Genomic DNA, 22071 nt, shown 5'->3' on the forward strand with positions numbered 1-22071 from the left:
TGGGTTAAACTTTAAATGGATGGTTCTTTTACTGTTGACAGGGACAGACAGTACATGGGAAATGTGTCTGGAGAATTGTGCAAAATTGCTTTAGAAACACTTGGGTTTTTTTCTTGTTCTTGACCCTTTGTTTGTATTTTGTCCTTAGTCCTCAACTGTTTCCTGTATTTATTTTTATGCTTTTCCAGCTTCGTTTTTTTCCAGAAATAATCAATACATAACTCTGTGTAAGTTTAAAGTGTATCATATTTGATTTGATACATTTATATAGTGCCAAATCACTGCCACCGTAGAATTAACTACCACCCCGGTCCCATCACATGGTTACCATTTCTGTTCTGAGGTGAGAACACCTAACAACTCCTTTCTTAGCCATCATCATGTTACATGATACAATATTATTAGCTATAATCACTGTGCTATCCATTAGACCCCCAAACTGGTTAACCTCATGGCTGGAAGTTTATACCCTTTGACCCATATCTCCCCAACCTAGTAACGACCACACTATTTATGTTCCTCTGAGTCTGTCCTTTTTAGATTCTACATAGAAGCAATAGCATGTCAAATTTGTCCTTCCCTGCCAGACTTGTTTCACATAGCATGATGTCCTCGAGGTCCATCCAGGTTGTCACAAGTGGCAGATTTGTTTTTAGAAAGTCATTGTCTCATGGGAGTTTTGACTCCAAACAAGGCTTTTATGCTCTGATTCCTCACCCAAAAGGCTTCAGAATATCCTTGGTTCATTCACATCCAAGAAGCACTGAGGCCCCATTTGCTGTCTTTCAATAACCGTCACCCTTTTGGGCAGTGTCAGCCCCGCAACAGGGCTGTTGCTCCTCCACTGTGTTCTGTGTTCTGCGGTCCAGCCTTCTCTCCCTGGCATCTCCTCCCAAGGGTGCCCATATCCAACTGCTGAGCAGAGCAGCCTTCCCCCTGAACACACCTGCTCTTCTTAGATGAGGGTTTTCTGCCCCTGCCGCCTTTAAAGTTTCTGATGTCCTGGAACACTGGCTGATGATGGTGGCCTTGAAGTTGGTATTTCAGCAAATATTTTCTGAGGGCCTGAGCTAAACCATGATGAGATAGCTCCTCTGAACATTTCCATTTACTCTTTCTTTTCTTTGTCAGAAAATATCATTTACTCTTTCCACTTATTGCAGGGATTTTCGGGGACCGAAGAAGAGATTTCCATTCTAAATGATAATATTGGGCCAATCTGTTTCCTGAAATAAATTGAAAGCAGTACTCAGGTCTTGGGATCAGTTCTTTAATTAAGGATTTTCTCAGTGCTTTGATGTCAAGAAAAGTGACATGGGACAGAATATCCATGTTGGACTTTGGCTTCCCCATAGAGTAATAATAATGACTTATATTCATAGAGCTTCTCGTGGCTTACAGAGTATTTGTATATTAATGATTTCATTTGACCCTCATAATCACCTTGTGATGTACACATGAAAGGTTGGTCACGAGAAAACGTGGGGAAGGGCAGCCCCCGTGGCGCAGCGGTTTAGCGCCACCTGCAGCCTGAGGTGTGATCCTGGAGACCCAGGATCGAGTCCCACGTCGGGCTCCCTGAGTGGAGCCTGCGTCTCTGCCTCTGTGTGTGTGTGTGTGTGTGTGTGTGTGTGTGTATGAGTAAATAAATAAAATCTTAAAAAAAAAAAAAAAAGAAAAAGAAAACGTGGGGAAGACCTCCAAGTTTGGGTAGTATGCTCCTTCATATGTTGCATGGATTATCATGATACTACCTGTGTGTGACTGTAGGAAAATTAGATTTAAATGTAGGATGGCTGACAACCTAGTGACTGTGTTCCCCCTTTGTTCTTCAGGAAAGCTAGAGAATGTTCTAGAATGAAATGTATACAGGGGAAAACAACTTTTATCACTAGTCATAAGCCTTGAGGGCCTCGTAAGACCCAAATAATCTACCCTGAGGCATAAAAGCCTGAATCTATGGGGAGATTTCCTTCCTTTTTATGGTTGCAGAGTATGTATTATAGTTTATATTAGATATTATTATAAATTGTATTGTATATTATATATTATATTGACACACATACCACATCTTGTTTATCCATTCATCTGTTGATGGATATTTACTGTGTTCTCGTACCTTGGCTACTGTGAGTAATGCTGCAGTGAACATGGTAGTCCAAATATCACTCTAAGATGGTGACTTCAGTTTTTCAGATATATACCCAAAGTGGGATTGATATTAATAACCATTGTTACCTAAATTTTCCACCAGAATATTAATCCTATGTGGCAAGTAACAGTAATTGGCTCCCTGAAATTTCTTTGAAAATAATTTCTATCTTTAGCATTGGATGTAATTTTATTCACATTGCATTCAGAGTTGGGTATTTACTGCCATGAGTCATCAGCACATTGTAGCATGCAGATTCAGCTGAGCCATAGAACTACTTACCATTGAATCAAATCACTGAAGTGGTCATACTTTTGGTCATTGATATGAAACTGAGTGGTCATACCATTTCTCAGCATTTCATAATTTGACATCTTAAATGAATGCATCACAATCAACCCTCAAGAAGCAGGTGAAAAGGGAAGTTCTGAGTCTCCTGGTAAACCTTATACCATGAAAAGACAATGAACAGAAGAAAAAACTTTGTTATCAGAGGCTAGGTCTAAGAAGCCCGAATTGATTTTTATCCTTGAGCCGTGCCCACCACTGAGGCACGTGAGCCCCCCATTCGGCTTGTCACCAGCACACAGAGACCAACTCAGCTACTTGAGTTAGCTTTAAAATATATTTGCTATTCATGTATTTCGACACTGAAACTTCACTCCATAAAAAAGGTGAAATTTCTAGTGTACAGAGCTAGGAGTTATTGGGAGCCTCCTGTATGTTTGTTTCTTAAGATGTGGGATCTTACTGATGAACTTGTTAATCTTAAAGACCTGTACTTTGTAGCCAGGGTCTATATACCACGTATATTCAGAGTCTGTTCAGCAAGGATCCTTGGACACCTGCCCTGCCAGGTTGTGCCGGGTGATGAAGGGGAAGACAGTGGCATGTGGCATCTTCAACCTGAGACTGGCAGTGCTGTCACACTGTAAGCCTGGAAGAGCCCAGATGAGAGTTTATTGTGTTCCCATCACGTGGCCTCCATTGCAAGAGGAAACGAGAGGGCTCCTGAGTGTCCTGTCTGGTTTTTCACATGATTGGTTTTATGGCATTCATTGGGCTATTTTTTTCTTTTGGGAGGCAGCATCCAAATAATACCATAATAAAAGATGCCATAAACACAGAGAAATGAAGTCATCAGTCTTCCTGGTATGTGTTGGTGTGGAGACGAGGCGCACCAGTACGTGCAGGAAGGAATGGCGAGAAGATACGGAATCAGACGCAGTGGTGACCATTTTCCATGATTCCTGCTAAATGCCTATGACACAGACACGAAGAATTCCTGAATATTGTTACTTATGAATTTTTTAAAATCTGGATTACTAGTAAAAAAAAAGTAGTTATAGTAATTAGAATAATGACAAAATACATATTTTAATCAGCTTCCAGATAGAGGTGGCAGTGGGGACACATGCAGCTACTTTCTCTCCTACTGGAAACTCATGAATATCATATTAAAGGAGTATTCTTTCAAAGCATAAGGCAACAAGGACAGTTCTTACGATGCCTAAATCCCTGATTGGAGGGAGGATGAATTAATTTCGAATTCATAGAATCTAAGTGACTACCCCCCAAAAAACTTGGTGTGCGAGAGACATGGATAAGAACAGAATCCCATCAGTTCACCACATCCTTCAGCTGTGGATGGTGTTATGAGTGCAAACACTGGATTTGGATCTGACCAAAAGAGCAGTGTGACTGCACTGAGATGATGGGAGATGGGAAGTCTTCATCGATGTTGCAGACACAGGGATGGGTTAGGCAGTAAAGGGACAAACCCTCTCTTTCCATAGAGCACAGTTAATGGATAATGCTTGATCCTGGAAAATCCTAGTGGTTAGATCCAGGGAATAAACATGCAAATATTTAACTAAAAGATATGGGGGAAAGATAGAGTGGTTCTCTTTTTCATAAAAAAGCTGAGAGGGCTATTTAACACTTTATATATATATATATATATATATATATATATATATATATATATATATATATATATTTAACATTGATAAAAATCATTTTTCAAGTATGGTCATAACTGAGTCCATTATATGTTGTGAGTTTCCCTCTAATGATATGACCTTCCCTCAAATGGAAGAACTAACAGTGCCGTGTCCAAGGTCAAACCTTATACCCCTCATATGTGGCACTTTTTATGGAGATTCCATGTTTATAATTCTTGCCAAATCTTTAAGAAACTTTATCATTGTAGTCCTAAGTTCCACACACAAACACCCTCACCTCACGCCCCATTTGCCAGACCTTCAAATGTACACTGCTCAGTAACCAGGACGCTCCCACCTGTGCTTATAAGGGAGAGAAGGGAGGAAATAGAGAAATGCTGCCCAGATATTAACCAGGGAAATGTTGTGAAAACTTACATACGAAAAGCTACTATGTATTGTGTGTGGTATTTGGATACCCTTCTACCCTAATACTTAGCATCTGTGATCCCGGAGCTTAAAATACTCGTTAATCTCAAACTGAGTATCCTGTTGTCCAAAAAAATATGTATTTTTTGATCCCATCATTTTAACTTTGAGCCTTTTTAAAACAAAATGGCTCAGCTTAACATCGGAATAATCAGCAGTTAGGGTAATTTCTAAAGTGGGAAGTAGATGATTTTTTAAAATTTTTTATTTATTTATGATAGTCACAGAGAGAGAGAGAGAGAGAGAGAGAGAGGCAGAGACACCGGCAGAGGGAGAAGCAGGCTCCATGCACCGGGAGCCCGATGTGGGATTCGATCCCGGGTCTCCAGGATCGCGCCGTGGGCCAAAGGCAGGCGCCAAAGCGCTGCGCCACCCAGGGATCCCGAAGTAGATGATTTTTATAGGCTCATTCTTTTTCACATGCGGTTACATTTGTCGTCTCATTCTCCTCGTTGGCACAGGAGAAACTATGCAGATTCTTTCTGTCAGTTGACCTGACCACTAAACATGCTCTTAAATGCCCAATTTGACAAAACTGTGTTTTTCACTTTGTAGAGTAGCAGATAGGTGTCAGGATGGGACGTTGGAGAGAGCCCTGTCTTTCTTAGAGAAAGGAAGCTCTGGACTCTGTTGGTGCCGCACGACAAGCCCATGTCATTCCTTTCTCTTCCAGGAGTACCAGCCTTGCAACACCAACCCATGCCCCGAGCTGAAGAAGACCACGCCCTGGACGCCCTGGACACCCGTCAACATCTCAGACAACGGGGGGCACTATGAGCAGCGATTCCGCTACACATGCAAAGCCCGCCTGCCTGATCCGAATTTGCTGGAAGTGGGAAGGCAAAGAATCGAGATGCGGTACTGTTCCAGTGATGGGACCAGCGGCTGCTCCACAGACGGTGAGCGGAGACCCCCCTACCCCTGCCCAGGACTGACCCACTTCCACAGACAGGCATCGATCCCATCTCTCAGGTCGCAGGAGAGCAAGGGGATGTTCTCCTTTTGATTATTTTTGGCTTTGCTGTCTTTGTAACGATCTCACTAGTGCAGAACTGGCTTTATAGCAAATTGATGGGAAAGAATGATATACTGAGGTGGTCCTGGAAATTCAGCCCTCAAAATAACACTATAGTCTAATAGATCCAGAAAAGTTTGTGGCAGATTTACTTAATGTCAGAAAATATATTGAGGAGGGCTCAGTGGTCTTCCATAAATCTTCTGGCGCAAAAAACATAAGCTGCAAATAAGCTTTTACTTTAATTATCCCCAAACTGAACAAAGAAAGGGCACCTGTCTATAGAAGGGTCTTTCTGCTCAGAAGTTCAGCCTGTGAAGAATCCTCTGATAGTCTTTGAAACTGCTCTGTCCTTTTAATTCCTTCAATACTATGCTAATAGTGTAAGGAAAGCTCTGAGACAGACTAAGAGATGCACCCCCATGCCTGCCCTGGGGCTCCGTGGGCATCTCTCCCCCAACAATGCACTTACTCCGTCTGGAGCTCAGCTGTCTCTACCACAGGAAGGGGGTGAGTCTGGTCGTCCCAAAAAGCTCCATTTCTGCTTTCTTCTTCATCTCCTCCATCTCTCTCATCTACTTTACCAAGATCTGTCCACTTCTAACAAGAAGATGGGCATTCACAGATGGTTCCCAGAGCATGGTGTGATGAGAACAGTGATAGTAACATCATGCACTAGGCCACCGGGAACATTTTCTCAGCACGTTGTCTTTCTGATTCCACCTTGTTCTCCCAACATGAATGTGACCTAGAAAGCACAGTCACCGTGAGAGAGGGCTCCTTAGATCCAGAGTGGGTGGCCTTGATGAACCACAGAGGTAGTAAGCCGCCCCCTTGGGCTGCCATGGGTAGGATAAATTTATGGGAGTGTGATAAATGTCCTCTTGCATTGCCAGCAGGAAGCTCTTGCATGGGGTGGCTCTGAGTGAGGGCCCCATGCCTCCTCTGGAGGCTGCTATCGGCTGGGGCAGGTGGATCTGCAGCCTGTGTGCTGGGAGGCCTGGCAGCTGCCATCAAGAGCCACTCCCAGTTGTATGTCCTGACATGACTCACCTCCTGACCTCAAATTATTCTGCTCACTATAGTTCAGCAACTAAATATTAGCTGGTTCGTCATTTCTTGAAAAAGTCCACTTTAGTGAAAAATTTTGTGTGACTAGGTCTACAATTTAAATAAACACCTATACATGTAGAAAATCAAGCAAAATTATCTTCACCCTTGCTAATTTTGTAAACTCCTGCTTTAGTTAGAAGAAAAGACATATGATGGAATACCAAGGGAGAACCGAGACCCCATTATAAAGATTTACAAGGGACGATCTTGTGATCGTGATTGGGATTGTGACATGAAATACAAAATTCTCCATTAAAGATGAATTTCAGATATTTCTCAGAATTTTCCTGAGTATAAGTATGCCCCATGAATCTATTTTAGGATAACTGTGCCCCATGCAATATTTGGGATGTCCTTACCCTAAAACATTATTTGTTGTTCATCTGAAATTCAGATTTCACCAGGCTTCCTCTATTTTATTTGCAAATTCTGGCAACCCTGTCTCCAATTTATGTACTTAAATCTCTTATTTCAGTGCAGGTGGTGAACTGTCTTATTTCTTATGACATCAAAGTGAAAAAGAAACAATGAGTGACAGTGTTTCCCTACATAGGAATGTCATTGTCTTTTTTGAACATACATCTTTTTTTTTACCCTTTTATTCTCAGATACATACAAAACCAAAAGCTGGAGTTTGTTTTTGATGATAGCAATATAAACTAAGAAACAGTTTGATATACATTTATGAAAGATACCCTGTATTTCCTCCAAAAGTATATCATGGGCAAGACTTAACAAGTACTTCATCTTTTTGTGTCTTGAGGGCTTCAAGTCCTAATGACCATCCACACATTTTGGTATTGACATCTTGAAAATACAAAATTGAACTTCTTTGCCTCTGACCACACAAAATGAGGTTTACTTGTGCAGAGCTGTTCCGTATTGATTAGCCACAAGGTATTGGCTCATCACAGAAAGACATTTCGAATACATTTTCTCTAAAGAGCATCTTACTGAGGTTTCTGGGCCTGAATTTTTTAGTAAACGGCAAAGGCGCTCAGCCCTGGACAGGACTCTTGGGGTGTTTGCCTTCTCACACTTCCCCAGTGAACTCCATGGCGTATTTGGAGAGTTTTTTTGTTAAAACCTGAATCACATTGCTAGCATTTGAGAAAATTCAAATATTTATTAATATTTTAAGTGAGTGGCCATTTTCATCAAAGCAAACAGGAATTTTGACTATGGCCAATTAAATGAGCTTGGGAGCGTAGAGTGCTCAGAGTTGGCCAGATCCACATTAGGTATCCAGAGCCTTTTCCTACCCAGACAGCTCCCAACTGCTGCTGCTTCTATGGCCATATCTGTATCTGGGGAAGCGTAGCAGGCCCTGAACTTCAAGGGAGCGTGTGCCACTGTGCAAGTTCGTTCAGGGATGTGTTCAGTTCTGGGTCATGAGCTCCGCCCCCTGCATGGTTCCTGAACAGACGCCTGTCTCTGTGGCCTGTGATTCAGAGGCACTGAGCTCTGCACCTTTCACCAGGCTGAATTCACTTTGGAAAGGCTCACCGGTAGAGAAACAGGTTTAGAATACCATCTGAATCATGCTCCAGTGATAGAGGTCCCCGATGGTGAACATCCCCTCATCCGATACAGCACCATTTGCTATAGAATTCCCGAGGGAGGGATCCCAGGATGGCTCAGCGGTTTAGCGCCTGCCTTCGGCCCAGGGCGCGATCCTGGAGTCCCGGGATCGAGTCCCATATCGGGCTCCCTGCATGGAGCCTGCTTCTCCCTCTGCCTGTGTCTCTGCCATTCTCTCTCTGTCTCTCATGAATAAATAAAATCTTAAAAAAAAAAAAAAAAAAAGAACTCCCGAGGGAAGTGAGAAAGGTGTGTTTTCCTTGTAAGAAGTTTCTCAGAAAAATAAGTGACCTACAAACCTAAGATCTATGACTGACATAGGATGTTACCACATTTATGAATCAGGTTCTTAGTTGCATCCTATATAAGAGCAACTGCGGAGGAAGGAGCTGGAATTATAGGAGATTATCATCCCGAAGTAAAAGAGGTTTTTTATCTTCTAATGCATAGGAAGTACTCAGCAGATCTGGGAAAGGTAATGATAGAATGAAGCGGGCAGCTGATATAGAGTGAAAGTTAGTTTGGACCGCAGTGGCTCGAAGAACTTCTAACAGAATCACACTTGGGCCATTTCGTTGGCAGGCCTTTCTGGTGATTTCCTGCGTGCTGGGAGGTACTCCGCCCACACCGTCAACGGTGCTTGGTCAGCCTGGACATCGTGGTCACAGTGCAGCCGTGACTGTAGCAGGGGCATCCGGAACCGGAAGCGTGTTTGCAACAACCCTGAGCCCAAGTATGGAGGGATGCCTTGCCTGGGCCCATCCCTAGAATACCAGGAATGCAACATTTTGCCCTGCCCAGGTGAGTTGATTGACTGGAAATAATCTGGAAAACATCTGAAAGATCAAGGGCCTTAGAAGACCTTCTAGTTCAGGGAGGCTTGCTCAGCTTCCCTGGCTTTCTGGTTGAGATTATAGGTATGTAAAGTCACAGATTATATTTTTCAGTGTCATTGGTAAAAAGATAGATATAACGTAGGCTGGGTTATATTCATTTATTTCTCCTAATTTTAAAGAAACTAAAACATTCTCGTGAGCCCCTCTAAGGATCCTGGGCCCTAGGTAAGGTATGGAGAGGTGTGCTGTGTCATCGAAACTAGAGGCTGGCCTCCTCCCAAACTGATGGGCCCAGCCCTCTGGGGACTGCCTTCTCTCCATACCACAGATTCCTCCTCTAGAATGACAGGTGTCAAGAGTGACCCACCAGGGGCCTGTCAAGCCAGCCCTTCCTGTCCCCACTCAACAGGGCTCCACTTAGTCCTGAGTTCACTCCTCAAAACACAGACTCTTCTCTCTCGGAGGCTGACAGAGGCTGTGTTGTCTGGCTCTTCCTCCTGAGACCTGGCATTTTATTCCAGATGAGCACAAGGTTAATAAATGAGCTTAAGGAGCCTCCGTCTTCCTGGACAGGACATTGTGTTCAGACAGTCCCCAGGGCTGCCTGTTGTAGTGCAGTGCTCTAGCCGTCTCTGTGCTCCTCCCGTCACAGCTCTGGGCACAGCCCTGGCACCTGATTTGATTCCACCTGATGTTCCCATAACCATAGGCTCTTTCATGGATGCCCCGGAGCCACCAAGCGCTGTTTATGGCTGGGCATGTTGCCTTGGACTCTGCCCGATGAGGGTTCCAGACACTTTTGTGACTATCACGCTCACTGCGGTGCCCCCAGCTCCCAGCACAGGCCTGGTGCGCACAAAACAGCTATCAGTGACCGTTCGCTGAATGATGAGAAAACAAGCACTTGGTTACTTGATCTTCCTTCCTTCCTTCCACTTTGTCAGCAAACATTCTTGGGTAGCTCACTGTGCACCATCCACAGGGTAATACGCGGGCACAGTGATGTGGTCCAGGTCAGAGAGGAACCCAGAGTCCATGAGGAGGCATCCTGTGAAGAGTGTCCACCCAGTATGGTCACTGGCTATTGGGTTGGTGACAAGATGTAGTGACTGCATCAGCCAAGGACCCATGGAGCTGGAGTCCTGGCAGCTACCCTCATCAGGTGGCCACTGAGCTGGGTGGTGAAGGACAGATAGGAGTTGGCCCACTAGAGGAACAGGGATAAGGAGTGGGGGAGGGGTCATTCCCAACATCAAATAACAGTGTTTTTAAAGGTACAGAAGCCTGGGAGCAAAGCATTTTTTTCAGCAGGTACAAATAAGGTTCTGAGTTCCTTAAGCAAGGAACCTACTTGTAGCAGTGTTCAGTGAGTATTTCTTGGATGGATGAATGGATGAGTGATGGATAGATGGATGGATGGATGGATGGATGGATGGATGGTAGGTGAATTGGTGGATGGAAAGATAGGTGGAAGAATGGGTAGATGAAGGATGGATGAGTTGGCGGGAGGATGAATGGATGATGGGCGGATTGATCGATGAAAAGATGGGTGGATGAATGATGGATGTATGGGTGGCAGGTGAATTGGTGGATGGATAGATAGGTGGATGGATGAATGAGTGAATGTACCTTAAATGGAAAATACATAGTTCTCAGCTCTGAGGCAGAGGATCCTAATAATGCCCCTGCTCTCATGGCTGTTCCGCTCCTCCTAGACTGACTGTGCCGGAATTTCTCCAGCCTCAGGAGACTCTTCCCTCCAACCACTTGGCTCACCCAGCCAAGTGATGCTGAGGGGGTGGGAAAGGTCACAGAGCCAGTTCTTTCCCACAGCCCCAGCATGGAGAGTAGGATTCCTCCCTGGTGCTAGGAGAGTTCTTTGGTGACATCATTAGATTTGGATCCGTGTTAGAAACTGAACAGGGAGGGCTACAAGGGAATGTCAGGATCCCTCCATCCACCCTCGCCTCCCTGCACTCCAGACATGCTGTCAGCAGAGCATGCAGACTCCTCCAAATATTTGGACGCCACTCTGGTCCTTGAGTGCAAGACTCAGGCCCATCTCAGAGATACCACTTAACATGACCTGGTGGCCGTTTTTATTTAATTGATTTGATAGTCAAGCCAGTATTGTGTATACATAACCTTAATGTCTCAAAATAGCTCCATCCTCATTTTCTTTCTGAAAACCAAGATTCCAAAGAGGGTTGTGGAAATATTTAGAGTGGCCCCTGTCACTTTCCACTCGGGAATGAGCAAGTTCAAGGGATTGAGTTGAGCAAATATCTATCTTTTCTCCCACCTTCTAGAAAATTCCTAAACACACGACAGAGTGTAACTTGGCAAAGAGGGGCTGGAACCACTCCGTGATGTGGATGCTGAGCTGCTCTGCCAGTGAGAGTGCCATTTTTACCTCATTTAGGACACTGTCCTCCCTGTGAATGTACTCATCTTTAGTCCCATTGGGTCCATAAAGAGCAGTTACACATAGGCACTGTATCTTATTTAAAAACCACTTTTGTCCTGATTAAATTTGAAATCTAAGGCTAGATGAATGTAAAGTCTTTTAAATCAATCAATGAAAAATTTGATCTCTAGTCCAATTTGCATAATAAACTTCCATAAGGTTTTAAAGTCAAGATTATGTTGAAATGATCCTTTTTCCCTTTCTGTGGATTTATCTGATAGTAACTTCACCTGTATAATTTTCCTCCAACATTGAGAAATAGCTTGGTCTTTCTTCTCTCCTGTTTTTCAGTCCATGTTTGTTTCAGAACTAAGGATTCCAGACCTTGGCCTACAAAGGTAGAAACAATACATAGTTTGTGTTACTGAAAAATATTCAAATTCAAGTGAGAGGATAGATGATGATAGATAGATAAATAGATAGAAGATAGACAGATGGCTGAAAACCATCTGTATGAGGGAAGAGGGGCACTGAGTGACAATGTAATAGAGTGCCGACTCTGAATCAAAATGATGAGTTCTGGAAGCTGTGTGTTCTGTAGATAACGTGTGTTAGACACCAGGGCTGAGCTGAGAGTGCTCCATGCTTTTCTCTTCATGAAATCCTTGAGTCCACACTGTGTTCTGTAAGCCTTGAGTGACACTAAAGGATCCTAAGACTTATATTTTGTCCAGAGGGAGCGCTGAGGCTACTTGGCGGGGTTGGGGAAGGGCAGCCAGTGTAGGACGGTTCTGCCCAGAGGTTCTTGGAGGAGCCCAGAGCACTGCTGTCTTACAGTGAAGACCGGTGTGGCCGAAGCCTCAGGACTCTGGGGAAATAGTGTCAAATACACCCACGCCCTGGAGGAATATAAATGCAGAACTTTCTATCTCTCACAGCCCACAGGATGCCTGACACTCAGACAGTAATCATTTTGTTTTGCTTTGCTCTTCAGATCGCTAGTAATTGTCCTTTCTGTGGCCATCGTTCTTTGTGTGTGTGTGTGTGTGTGTGGCCATCATTCTTATTTTCCTGTGAATAAGAATTGTCATCCTCTTCTATCAAGTGTACCTCATGTATTAATTTCATTTTATCAGAAATAATTCCCTGCAATTAATTGCTTTGATCCTTGCAAGAAACTGGGATCTGAGCCTTTGTGTATTTGTCTGATCTTCCTCTGACCTGGTCTCTCTTGGCCAAGAAGAGATTCCCACAGGACTTCTAGCAATGTGACCGGAGCTACGTGAAGCCCTGAACTGGGCCTGACCCTGGGCTCAGCCTCCTGGTCATACAATAGTTCCCCACCCATCCCCTCTGCGTCCTCACCCCTCTGTGGTTCCATCCATATTACTAGAACACCCCCCATGGTGGTGGTGCAATACTGAGTTATTATTCCCACCAGTGTGGTTATCCGGCTAGACTAGCATAGTTTATGCAGCAGGAAAGGAAAATTGCAGGTGCCCAGCCCCTCTCAGTTTCCTGTCTGTGCCATGCCTTGCATCCTGGCTATGTTTGTTTTCTCTCCTTGGCTTCAGTGTTCCTCTTTCCCCACCAGGCTCTGCATCTCCCTGGCAGTGAAGGCTCTGTCCTGAAGCTTCTTAATACTCTATGATTTCTATTTTGGAAATACTTTAGCGTTCCTAATATGAAACATTACTTCAAAATGCAGTATCATTTTTCATCCAGTACAAAGCACCATACCCCCTGAGTCCAGAGTCAGTGCTCTGAGAAGAGGTTGAGGTCTCTTTCCCCAGTTCTGACCATATCCCTTAGGACAATGAAATTGCAGTTGAAATTGGGAAAGGCAGATGTGATCTTGTGGTTTAAACTGGCACATGGGAATGTTTTAGCAAACAAGTTCTGTGCGAGGGGACTTTTTCATGATACCAAGAGGACAGGTGGTGTGAATGGGCAGGGTAGCATTAATTAGGCTAGATGAGATAATGCTTCGAATATTAGTTGAAATGTGCATGGGAATGAATACTGTTTGAAATTTCACAAGGTAGGTTGCAGACATTAGCTTATCGGCTTCCTCGTGTGTGAGCATTAGATGCTGCATGATTAGAAAGTGATCATGGACTTTCTTCAGAGAGTTGGAACAAATTATTTTAAGATTTGTGTGGAATCAGAAAAGACCCCGAATAGCCAGGGGAATTTTAAAAAAGAAAACCATAGCTGGGGGCATCACAATGCCAGACTTCAGGTTGTACTACAAAGCTGTGGTCATCAAGACAGTGTGGTACTGGCACAAAAACAGACACATAGATCAATGGAACAGAATAGAGAATCCGGAAATGACCCCTCAACTCTATGGTCAACTAATATTTAACAAAGCAGGAAAGACTATCCACTGGAAAAAAGACAATCTCTTCAATAAATGGTGCTGGGAAAATTGGACATCCACAAGCAGAAGAATGAAATTAGACCATTCTCTTACACCATACACAAAGATAAACTCAAAATGGATGAAAGATCTCAATGTGAGACAAGATTCCATCAAAATCCTAGAGGAGAACACAGGCAACACCCTTTTTGAACTCGGCCACAGTAACTTCTTGCAAGATACATCCATGAAGGCAAAAGAAACAAAAGCAAAAATGAACTATTGGGACTTCATCAAGATAAGAAGCTTCTGCACAGCAAAGGATACAGTCAACAAAACTCAAAGACAACCTACAGAATGGGAGAAGATATTTGCAAATGACATATCAGATAAAGGGCTAGTTTCCAAGATCTATAAAGAACTTATTAAACTCAACAGCAAAGAAACAAACAATCCAATCATGAAATGGGCAAAAGACATGAACAGAAATCTCACAGATGAAGACATAGACGTGGCCAACAAGCACATGAGAAAATGCTCCACATCACTTGCCATCAGGGAAATACAAATCAAAACCACAATGAGATACCACCTCACACCAGTGAGAATGGGGCAAATTAACAAGGCGAAACCACAAATGTGGGAGAGGATGCGGAGAAAAGGGAGTCCTCTTACACTGTTGGTGGGAATGTGAACTGGTGCAGCCACTCTGGAAAACTGTGTGGAGGTTCCTCAAACAGTTAAAAATAGATCTGCCCTATGACCCAGCAATTGCACTGCTGGGGGTTTATCCCAAAGATTCAGATGCAATGAAACGCCGGGACACCTGCACCCCGATGTTGATAACAGCAATGTCCACAATAGCCAAACTGTGGAAGGAGCCTCGGTGTCCATCGAAAGATGAATGGATAAAGAAGATGTGGTCTATGTATACAATAGAATATTCCTCAGCCATCAGAAACGACAAATACCCACCATTTGCTTCAACGTGGATGGACCTGGAGGGTATTATGCTGAGTGAAATAAGTCAATCAGAGAAGGACAAACATTATATGTTCTCATTCATTTGGGGAAAATAAAAAATAGTGAAAGGGAATGAAGGGGAAAGGAGAAAAATGAGTGTAAATATCAGAAAGGGAGACAGAACATGAAAGACTCCTAACACTGGAAACAAACTAGGGGTGGTGGAAGGGGAGGTGGGCGGGGGGTGGGGGTGACTGGGTGACGGGCACTGAGGGGGGCACTTGATGGGATGAGCACTGGGTGTTAGTCTATATATTGGCAAATTGAACACCAATAAAAAATAAATTTATAAAAAAAAGAATGATTATGAATGAAAACATCTTATCTTTGGTTTGTTTTTAAATTTTTTTAACATTTTTTATTGTAGTAAGAATATTCAACGTGAGAGCCACCCTGTTAACAAATGTTTATTTTTTTAAAGGATTTGTTTATTTACTTGAGTGACAGAGCAAGTGAGAGAGCAGGTGGGGTGGGGGAACAGAGGGAGGGATAGAGAATCTCAAGCAGACACCCTGCTGAACACAGAGCCCAACACGGGGCTCGATTTCACGACCCTGAGATCATAACCTGAGCCGAAACGAAAAGCCAGATGCTCAACAGACTGAGCCACCCGGGCACCCCTGTTAATAAATCTTTAAGTGCACAAGACAGTACTGTTATCTAGAGACACAGTGTCGTACAGCAACATATGGTGGCTTTTGTGAATAATCCTGCAATGGGCATGGGAGTGCAGATATCTTTTTGAGATCTTGATTTCAATTTTTTCAGCTGTCTATACACAGAAGTGGGATTGCTGGATCATACAGTAGTTCCTTTTTGAATTTTTTGAGGAACCACCATACTGCTTTCCCTAGTGGCTGCACCAGTTTGCATTTGCGCCAACCATGTGCTGGGATTCTGGTTTCTCCAATTCCTCACCAACATTATTATCTATCGCTTTTCTTTTTAGAATCTCCTTCCTGGCAGGTGTGAGGTGATGTCTTACTGTGGTTTTGAATTGCATTTCCCTGATAATTAGTGATGTTGAGCATTGTTTCATGCCCCTATTGGCCACTGGCCAACAGATCTATCATGAGATACAAAAGTAAGAATCCTCCAGTCACATGGTTGGTTCTAAGTTGGGTTCCAGCACCATCTAGATGACACACTAGACCTTGATGAGCTCCAGACTATCTTGTGTACATTCAGACACCCAGGCTCTTTGATACCTGTTATTCTAAGGCACTATGTCTTGTGAGCACCTTCCTTTAGGGTGTGCAAGCATATGTGCTACAGACCAAACTTCAGCTCAGGTTACAGAGGAACACTGCCAGCAAGCATCCCTCCAGTAAGAAGAGACATGGGAGGAGATTTTTGAAACTTTGACAGTTCTGCCTCCTTTTACTAGTACTTCATCCAGTGACAGATACGTGCCTGGTTCCCCCTTTCTTCCTAGTCTATCTCATTGCCTATTAGGGGTAATGTGTGAACTTTTCAATCATGAAGTTCCCAATTAGGTCACAAACTCACTTTAAAATTAGGTTTAAATGTTTGATTTCTGTTTTGTTTCTACTTTTTTGCAGATACAAATATCCTAAAAATGAAATTCCTGCTCATGTTTCTCAAAAATACTTTCTTTTTACCTATGCCTGTATCTGAAGAAAAATATTACTCCATAAAGATGTGTTAAATCATGGTGGATATATTAAAATACAAATGATGTGATTCTAGTCAAAACAACCTTGCATCCTGAACAACTTTAGCATTGCTTCTCATGATTGCTTCTGTTTTTTTTAAGATTTTATTTATTTATTTGTGAAAGAGAATATGAACAGGGGGTGGACAGAGGGACAAGCAGACTGTCCACTGAGCATGGAGCCCCATGAGGGGCTCGATCCTTGGATCCTGAGATCATAAACTGAATGAAACAAGGTCAGATGCTCAGCCAACTGAGCCACCCAGGTGCCCCGTTCTGTTTTCTTTTTATGTAGGATACAGAGAAAATAAACTATATACATATGGTAATAGTAAGTCTCTCATTAGCCTTTTAATTTAGCCGGCTGTGGTGATGCCTGCTTTTGCCCACTGATGCGTCTAATGCCAGGTTGACAAAGTCCTGCAGCTTTGTTCTAGGCCTCTACCAAAAAAAATGGGGCTGGCTAGCAAGAGGGAGCACTCTTCAGGAATTAGATAAATAGCAGGTCGGATGGGACAGTATTGGAGACTGAAGCCAGGGTGAGGTGCCAGTTTTAGCAACATCAGTTAATGCAGGACCAGCACCGAGGTCCCAGATTGAGGCGGGCTGCCGATTCCAGCACTCAGGAGGTCTATGCACAAGTGTCAGGAGCCTGGGCTGGAGCAAACAGGGACACGCTCTGGGTTACCAGTGGCTGGCCCTGGAACCAGTTATGCCTCATGTCCACATGGTAGGACTCACCTCCATAATCATCCTGAAGTCTGGCTGTGAATACTGGGGTTCCTCTCGTATGGCTCCCCTGTAATCACACCACCAAGTCCACATGGTTCATGCTCAGTTTGGTTGTTTGAGGCCTGCAGCTCCGGAGCACCCCTCACAGTTCCTCCTGGGACCCATTAGCTTTTCTCTATCCCCCCGTTGTGGAGCACAGCGTAACCCAGTTGGAAAGGAAGCCTGTGACTACAGCTGCTTTTCCTTGACCCCAGGTAGACTGTGTGCTTAGCAAAGGGGAGAAGTAGCTGGCCTTCACCTGAATGACTACGGAACACAGCTTGTGGTCCTTCCCGGGAACTGGGATCCTGTATTACATACATAGCATCCCTTGGCTCTCTTCATGCTTACATATTGTATGTTTAGAAATATTTCCTGAAAGAATAAGTAAAAGGAACTGAGAAAGCATAGGGAGAAATGTGCAAAACTGGTTTCCTCCCCAGGAGGAAGACCACAGACAGCCCCGTGAGCAGTCAGGGGTGTGCACAGATGCCCTCCTGTAAGGCACATCCCATCTGCAGCCGCATCGGATTGCTCAGATTTGGACTTTCAGAAGTGATGTGAATTTGTGTCCCTTCCCAGTGGATGGCGTGTGGTCTTGCTGGTCTCCCTGGTCAAAATGCTCAGCGACATGTGGCGGTGGACACTACATGAGGACCCGCTCATGCACAAACCCAGCCCCAGCCTACGGAGGAGACATCTGCCTGGGGCTTCACACGGAGGAGGCAGTCTGCAACACGGACCCCTGCCCGGGTAAGCAACCTGACCGCATGACTGCGGTAGACTCACCCCTTCCCAACCTTGATTTAGAAACCGTGAAATTGATGATAGCTCATAAGAGCAAATACTGAAAGAAGGGAACACCTCAGTCCCGCACTGTTTTCCACCAAGTGACTTCAGACCACTTTGTTCTACTATAGAAGAGTTCTCACCATGCCATGGTTTCACAACTAGTTAACAGAAACTGGTTCTAACAAGGCATTATTAAAAGGTTTAACCTGGTAATGGAATCTGAAAATCAGGGTGGGGAGCAAGGAGAACACTTGTGAAGGACCTGGCCTCAGGTCCAAGGGTTTGGGGGAATCCAAGCCTCGAGGCTGGCTAGCACAGGTGCCCAGGGGATACACTGCAACAGCTTCCCCATCCAATAACCCGTCTTGTCCAGAGACATGGAAGCCAGTTGGAATGAAAATGAGACACCCTCTTCTGAGTCTAACTTTGACTTTGAAATAGTCATACTTTTTATTTTCTAACTTGCTCCTGCAAATCTTTCTGGAAGCTTCCCTCTGTATTGAAAAGTGCCTAGAAACCAGATACTCACAGTCATCCCCAAACCTGGTGCTTTACCCATTTTTACAGAAAAAATGAAACCTCTTTACATTGAATCAAGGCACAAGTTTGATTTCTGAATTTTCCCTGTACTGCAAAGATGATGCTGAAATTTAAAAAGAAGGAAAAAAGCAAACTGTGTGCAAAAATATCTTTTTGATTTGTTTAATAATACTTCCTAATAATGCTGAGAGCACATTTTTTAACCTCCTTACTTAAAACATGAGTATTGTTCTCTTTTTACACATCCATAAGCCTGGGTGAATTTAACAAATCCTAGCAAATTTTCCACTTCAGGGTGAAATGACCTTATATCACTCAGCTTTGGACCTTAACCCGAGTCGTGCAATGATCTTAGGCACACAGGCAATAGTAAACATGGGATGAAATAAATTCTGCAAGTACAGCCTGACTTCAGTATATTGACTCTGCAGAATTGTTTTTGTAACAGAAGGGAAGGTATTTGTAGTAGCTGGAAACTCCTCTCAGCAACCAGGTCTTTCTCATTCATGCACTGTCACTTCTCTTGCCCAAGCTCTAAGACCTGTAGGAATTTTTGCAGGAAAGCATTTAAGGGCTGCTCTTACAGAGGAGCACAGCCCTGTGGGAAATGGTGTCTGCCTTGAAGATTTCTTTCCCCTCACCATGACCGTCTCTGCACAGCTGGACCTCATGAATTAGCTTATTTAGTGTCTAGTAGTTACTTTAAAACATTAAAATAACATGGATTTTAGAAAATGTATTTTAAGTATATTAATTTTTATCAAAGGTCTACGAGCTCTTTTATTCATGCCCTATATAATTTATCTGAGTGCTCAGAGGAGGCGCATTCATCATATTTATACATAGACCCATTAAAAATGTAATATGAAAACTTAAAGTAATGTGTGTGACCTACAGTGCTTCCAGGTTGATTGATCGCAGTGGCTTTGTTGTTGCATCTCCCCTCTTCTGGTCACTGCAGAGAGCTGGTCAGAGTGGTCAGACTGGTCTGAATGTGCCGTGTCTGGGGTCCAGGTCCGTGCCCGCCAATGCATTCTTCTGTTCCCTGTGGGCAGTCAGTGTTCTGGAAACACCACAGAGAGCCGCCCTTGTGTTTTCGATTCCAATTTCGTCCCAGGTAAGGGCAGAGAGCCTTATCAGTGTGAACAAAATCATTTCCATCATTTAGAAAGGAAATGATTCACAGATGGAAGTTTTATCTGTCCTTCGAGGTCTTGTTTGGTGAAACAGAGATGATTCTATCAACTCTGTGGTTTCAAGGTAATTAGTCAGTAGATTTACAGATAACTGTGGGTTGAGGCTTGAATTTACACCATGAATTTTAAGATTTTTTTTTTAACACGATGCCTTCTACAATTTACTGACTATAACATGGTGTGACAATTTTGCTCAAAAAATCAAAATAGATTATTTTGTTATTTTAACATTAGGTTAAATGCTTTTGCAGTGCTGTGTGCATGTGTTTGCACAGATTAAAAAGGCCAGTTCTTCATGCAACCTTAATATACTTGGGAAGATGGAAACCTACCATGGCTCTCATCTTGGAGAAGAGACTGGCTGGCTCTTTGGCTATTGGCTTTTCCATGTGAAATTGATGGTCAGTTATTGATCATAGCAAGTCATCTGTCACATGTTCACTGTAGGCATGGTGTTAGGTACTTACAAATCATTTGTATATGTCCAGTGTGGGTTAGGACTATGCTATAGACCAAAGCAGAGACCAGCCTCTTACAAGGCAATAATAGATAATTGCCTTGTTTTCTTCCACTTTTGTAAATGGTAACTGTATTTCAGAGAAAATTATTAGCTTTAGTCTTATAAGGCGCCTCCATTGTGTATGGTATAGAAATGCTGTTTATTGTGATGTTTTCCTTTTTGACCATAGACATATTGCACACTTTCTTGTTACCCACTGAAAAATCAGTACAGGAAAGAATAATGTCTCCAATCTCCTGAAATGGTGTTTGACCCCTGTGGGTTAAAACATTTCCAGGATCTGTTTTTTTATTGGCATTTTACTTGGGTATTTAATGTGTGTCATGGCAAAGAGTTATGGCAGTTTCCTTCAAGCTCTGGTGGGTTGGTCCCCCTGTGCAGAGAATTTGACGATGCTGGCTTTGATCAGAGACAAGGACACCAACACCAACTCTTTGGGGTCCACAACTGGCATAATATATTGGTAACAGAAAATCAGCACATACTCTGGCCTTATTTTGAAATTGTGCCCTGGTTTCAACCCAAAGGACCATCGCGTTTTCTTTCTGTGATAATGAATCTCACTCCTTTCCAATCCAGATAACCTTGGCCAAATACATCTCAGGTTGGTTAAAACAAAGAAACATGCAATTTTTTTAAACAATTTATCGGGCTTTGAATTTTGACTCACATAAAACTTGAAATCATTAGACATTCTGTAAGTGAATCAATCATTGATGTGGTCTTTCTTTCCAACACCCTTTACACATCATGATTTAATTCTTTTTCCAGAAGTATCTGTGGCAAGATCCAGTAGTGTAGAAGAGAAAAGGTGTGGGGGTAAGTTCTCTTTTTAACTAATTTTTAATTGATTTCTGGTATTTTCTGATCATTTCTTTCCCCGTATGTGTCATATGATGCTTGGCCCAAGAAAAACAGAATGGAGAAACTCTTGATCCAAACACCTTAAACTTTGGCAGTACAAATGCAAAAAGTCAGTATTTGACATCTGGGTCAGTGGTTCTCAGGTGTGGTACCTAGACTAAGCATCATCAGCATCCCCGTGAGTGCTGATAGGAATACAGATTCTCAGGTCCTGCTTCAATCTGTAGAATCAGAACCTTTCTGAGGGGGGCCCAGCACTTTGTGGTTTAATAAGCTTTTCAGGTGATTTTGGTGGATGATAATAAGCTTTGTGAACGAGTGATCTTGATATTAGCTGTAGTTAAATTTCTCATGAGTAAAACTCAAGCATTTTTTTATACATATAGTGCAAATACATGGCAGCCAGCCTCAGACTTCCAGGCTGGAATGACAAAATTGTAATGAGGCATGAGATTATACCTACATCTCTAGAGGTGTTGTTGAAACTTTCTGCAAACCTGGATGACAAAAATTACATTCTCTGGTTCCAGTTCATGCTAAATTTGGACTTTATGTCTGTGTTTACTTGTCTGGGCAGGAGGGGCTAACTGTCCATTGATCAAAGCCCATTCTCTGCCCACCCTTGGTAATCAGAGCCAATATCCACACCAAGACCACGTATTTATACATTCGGCTGGTGACCTAAAAATACCCATTCCTGCCATAATCCATGCCACCAGGGGATTCCCAGCAACTCAGCCGTAGGCTCTGGTCTTTGTTTATGTTCGAATAGAATCTGGAACTTTGTGGGTG

General features: G+C 43.2%; 1 protein-coding gene across 13 annotated transcripts in view; it reads left to right on the forward strand.

The window, feature by feature from the left end:
- Positions 1 to 22071, forward strand: part of SEMA5A (semaphorin 5A) — a 474025-nt gene that overhangs the window by 438083 nt on the left and 13871 nt on the right. For 12 of the 13 annotated variants that reach the window (XM_077879611.1, XM_077879602.1, XM_077879610.1 and 9 more), the window contains 5 exons: positions 5258 to 5483; positions 8876 to 9094; positions 17950 to 18120; positions 19661 to 19816; positions 21187 to 21234. In XM_077879611.1, the coding sequence (XP_077735737.1) occupies positions 5258 to 5483; positions 8876 to 9094; positions 17950 to 18120; positions 19661 to 19816; positions 21187 to 21234 (820 nt within the window). The remainder of the gene's footprint in view (positions 1 to 5257; positions 5484 to 8875; positions 9095 to 17949; positions 18121 to 19660; positions 19817 to 21186; positions 21235 to 22071) is intronic. The other variant, XM_077879613.1, reaches the window with a different exon arrangement.

Source organism: Canis aureus, chromosome 31 (assembly GCF_053574225.1).
Source record: "Canis aureus isolate CA01 chromosome 31, VMU_Caureus_v.1.0, whole genome shotgun sequence".
NCBI classification, from domain to species: Eukaryota; Metazoa; Chordata; class Mammalia; order Carnivora; family Canidae; genus Canis; species Canis aureus.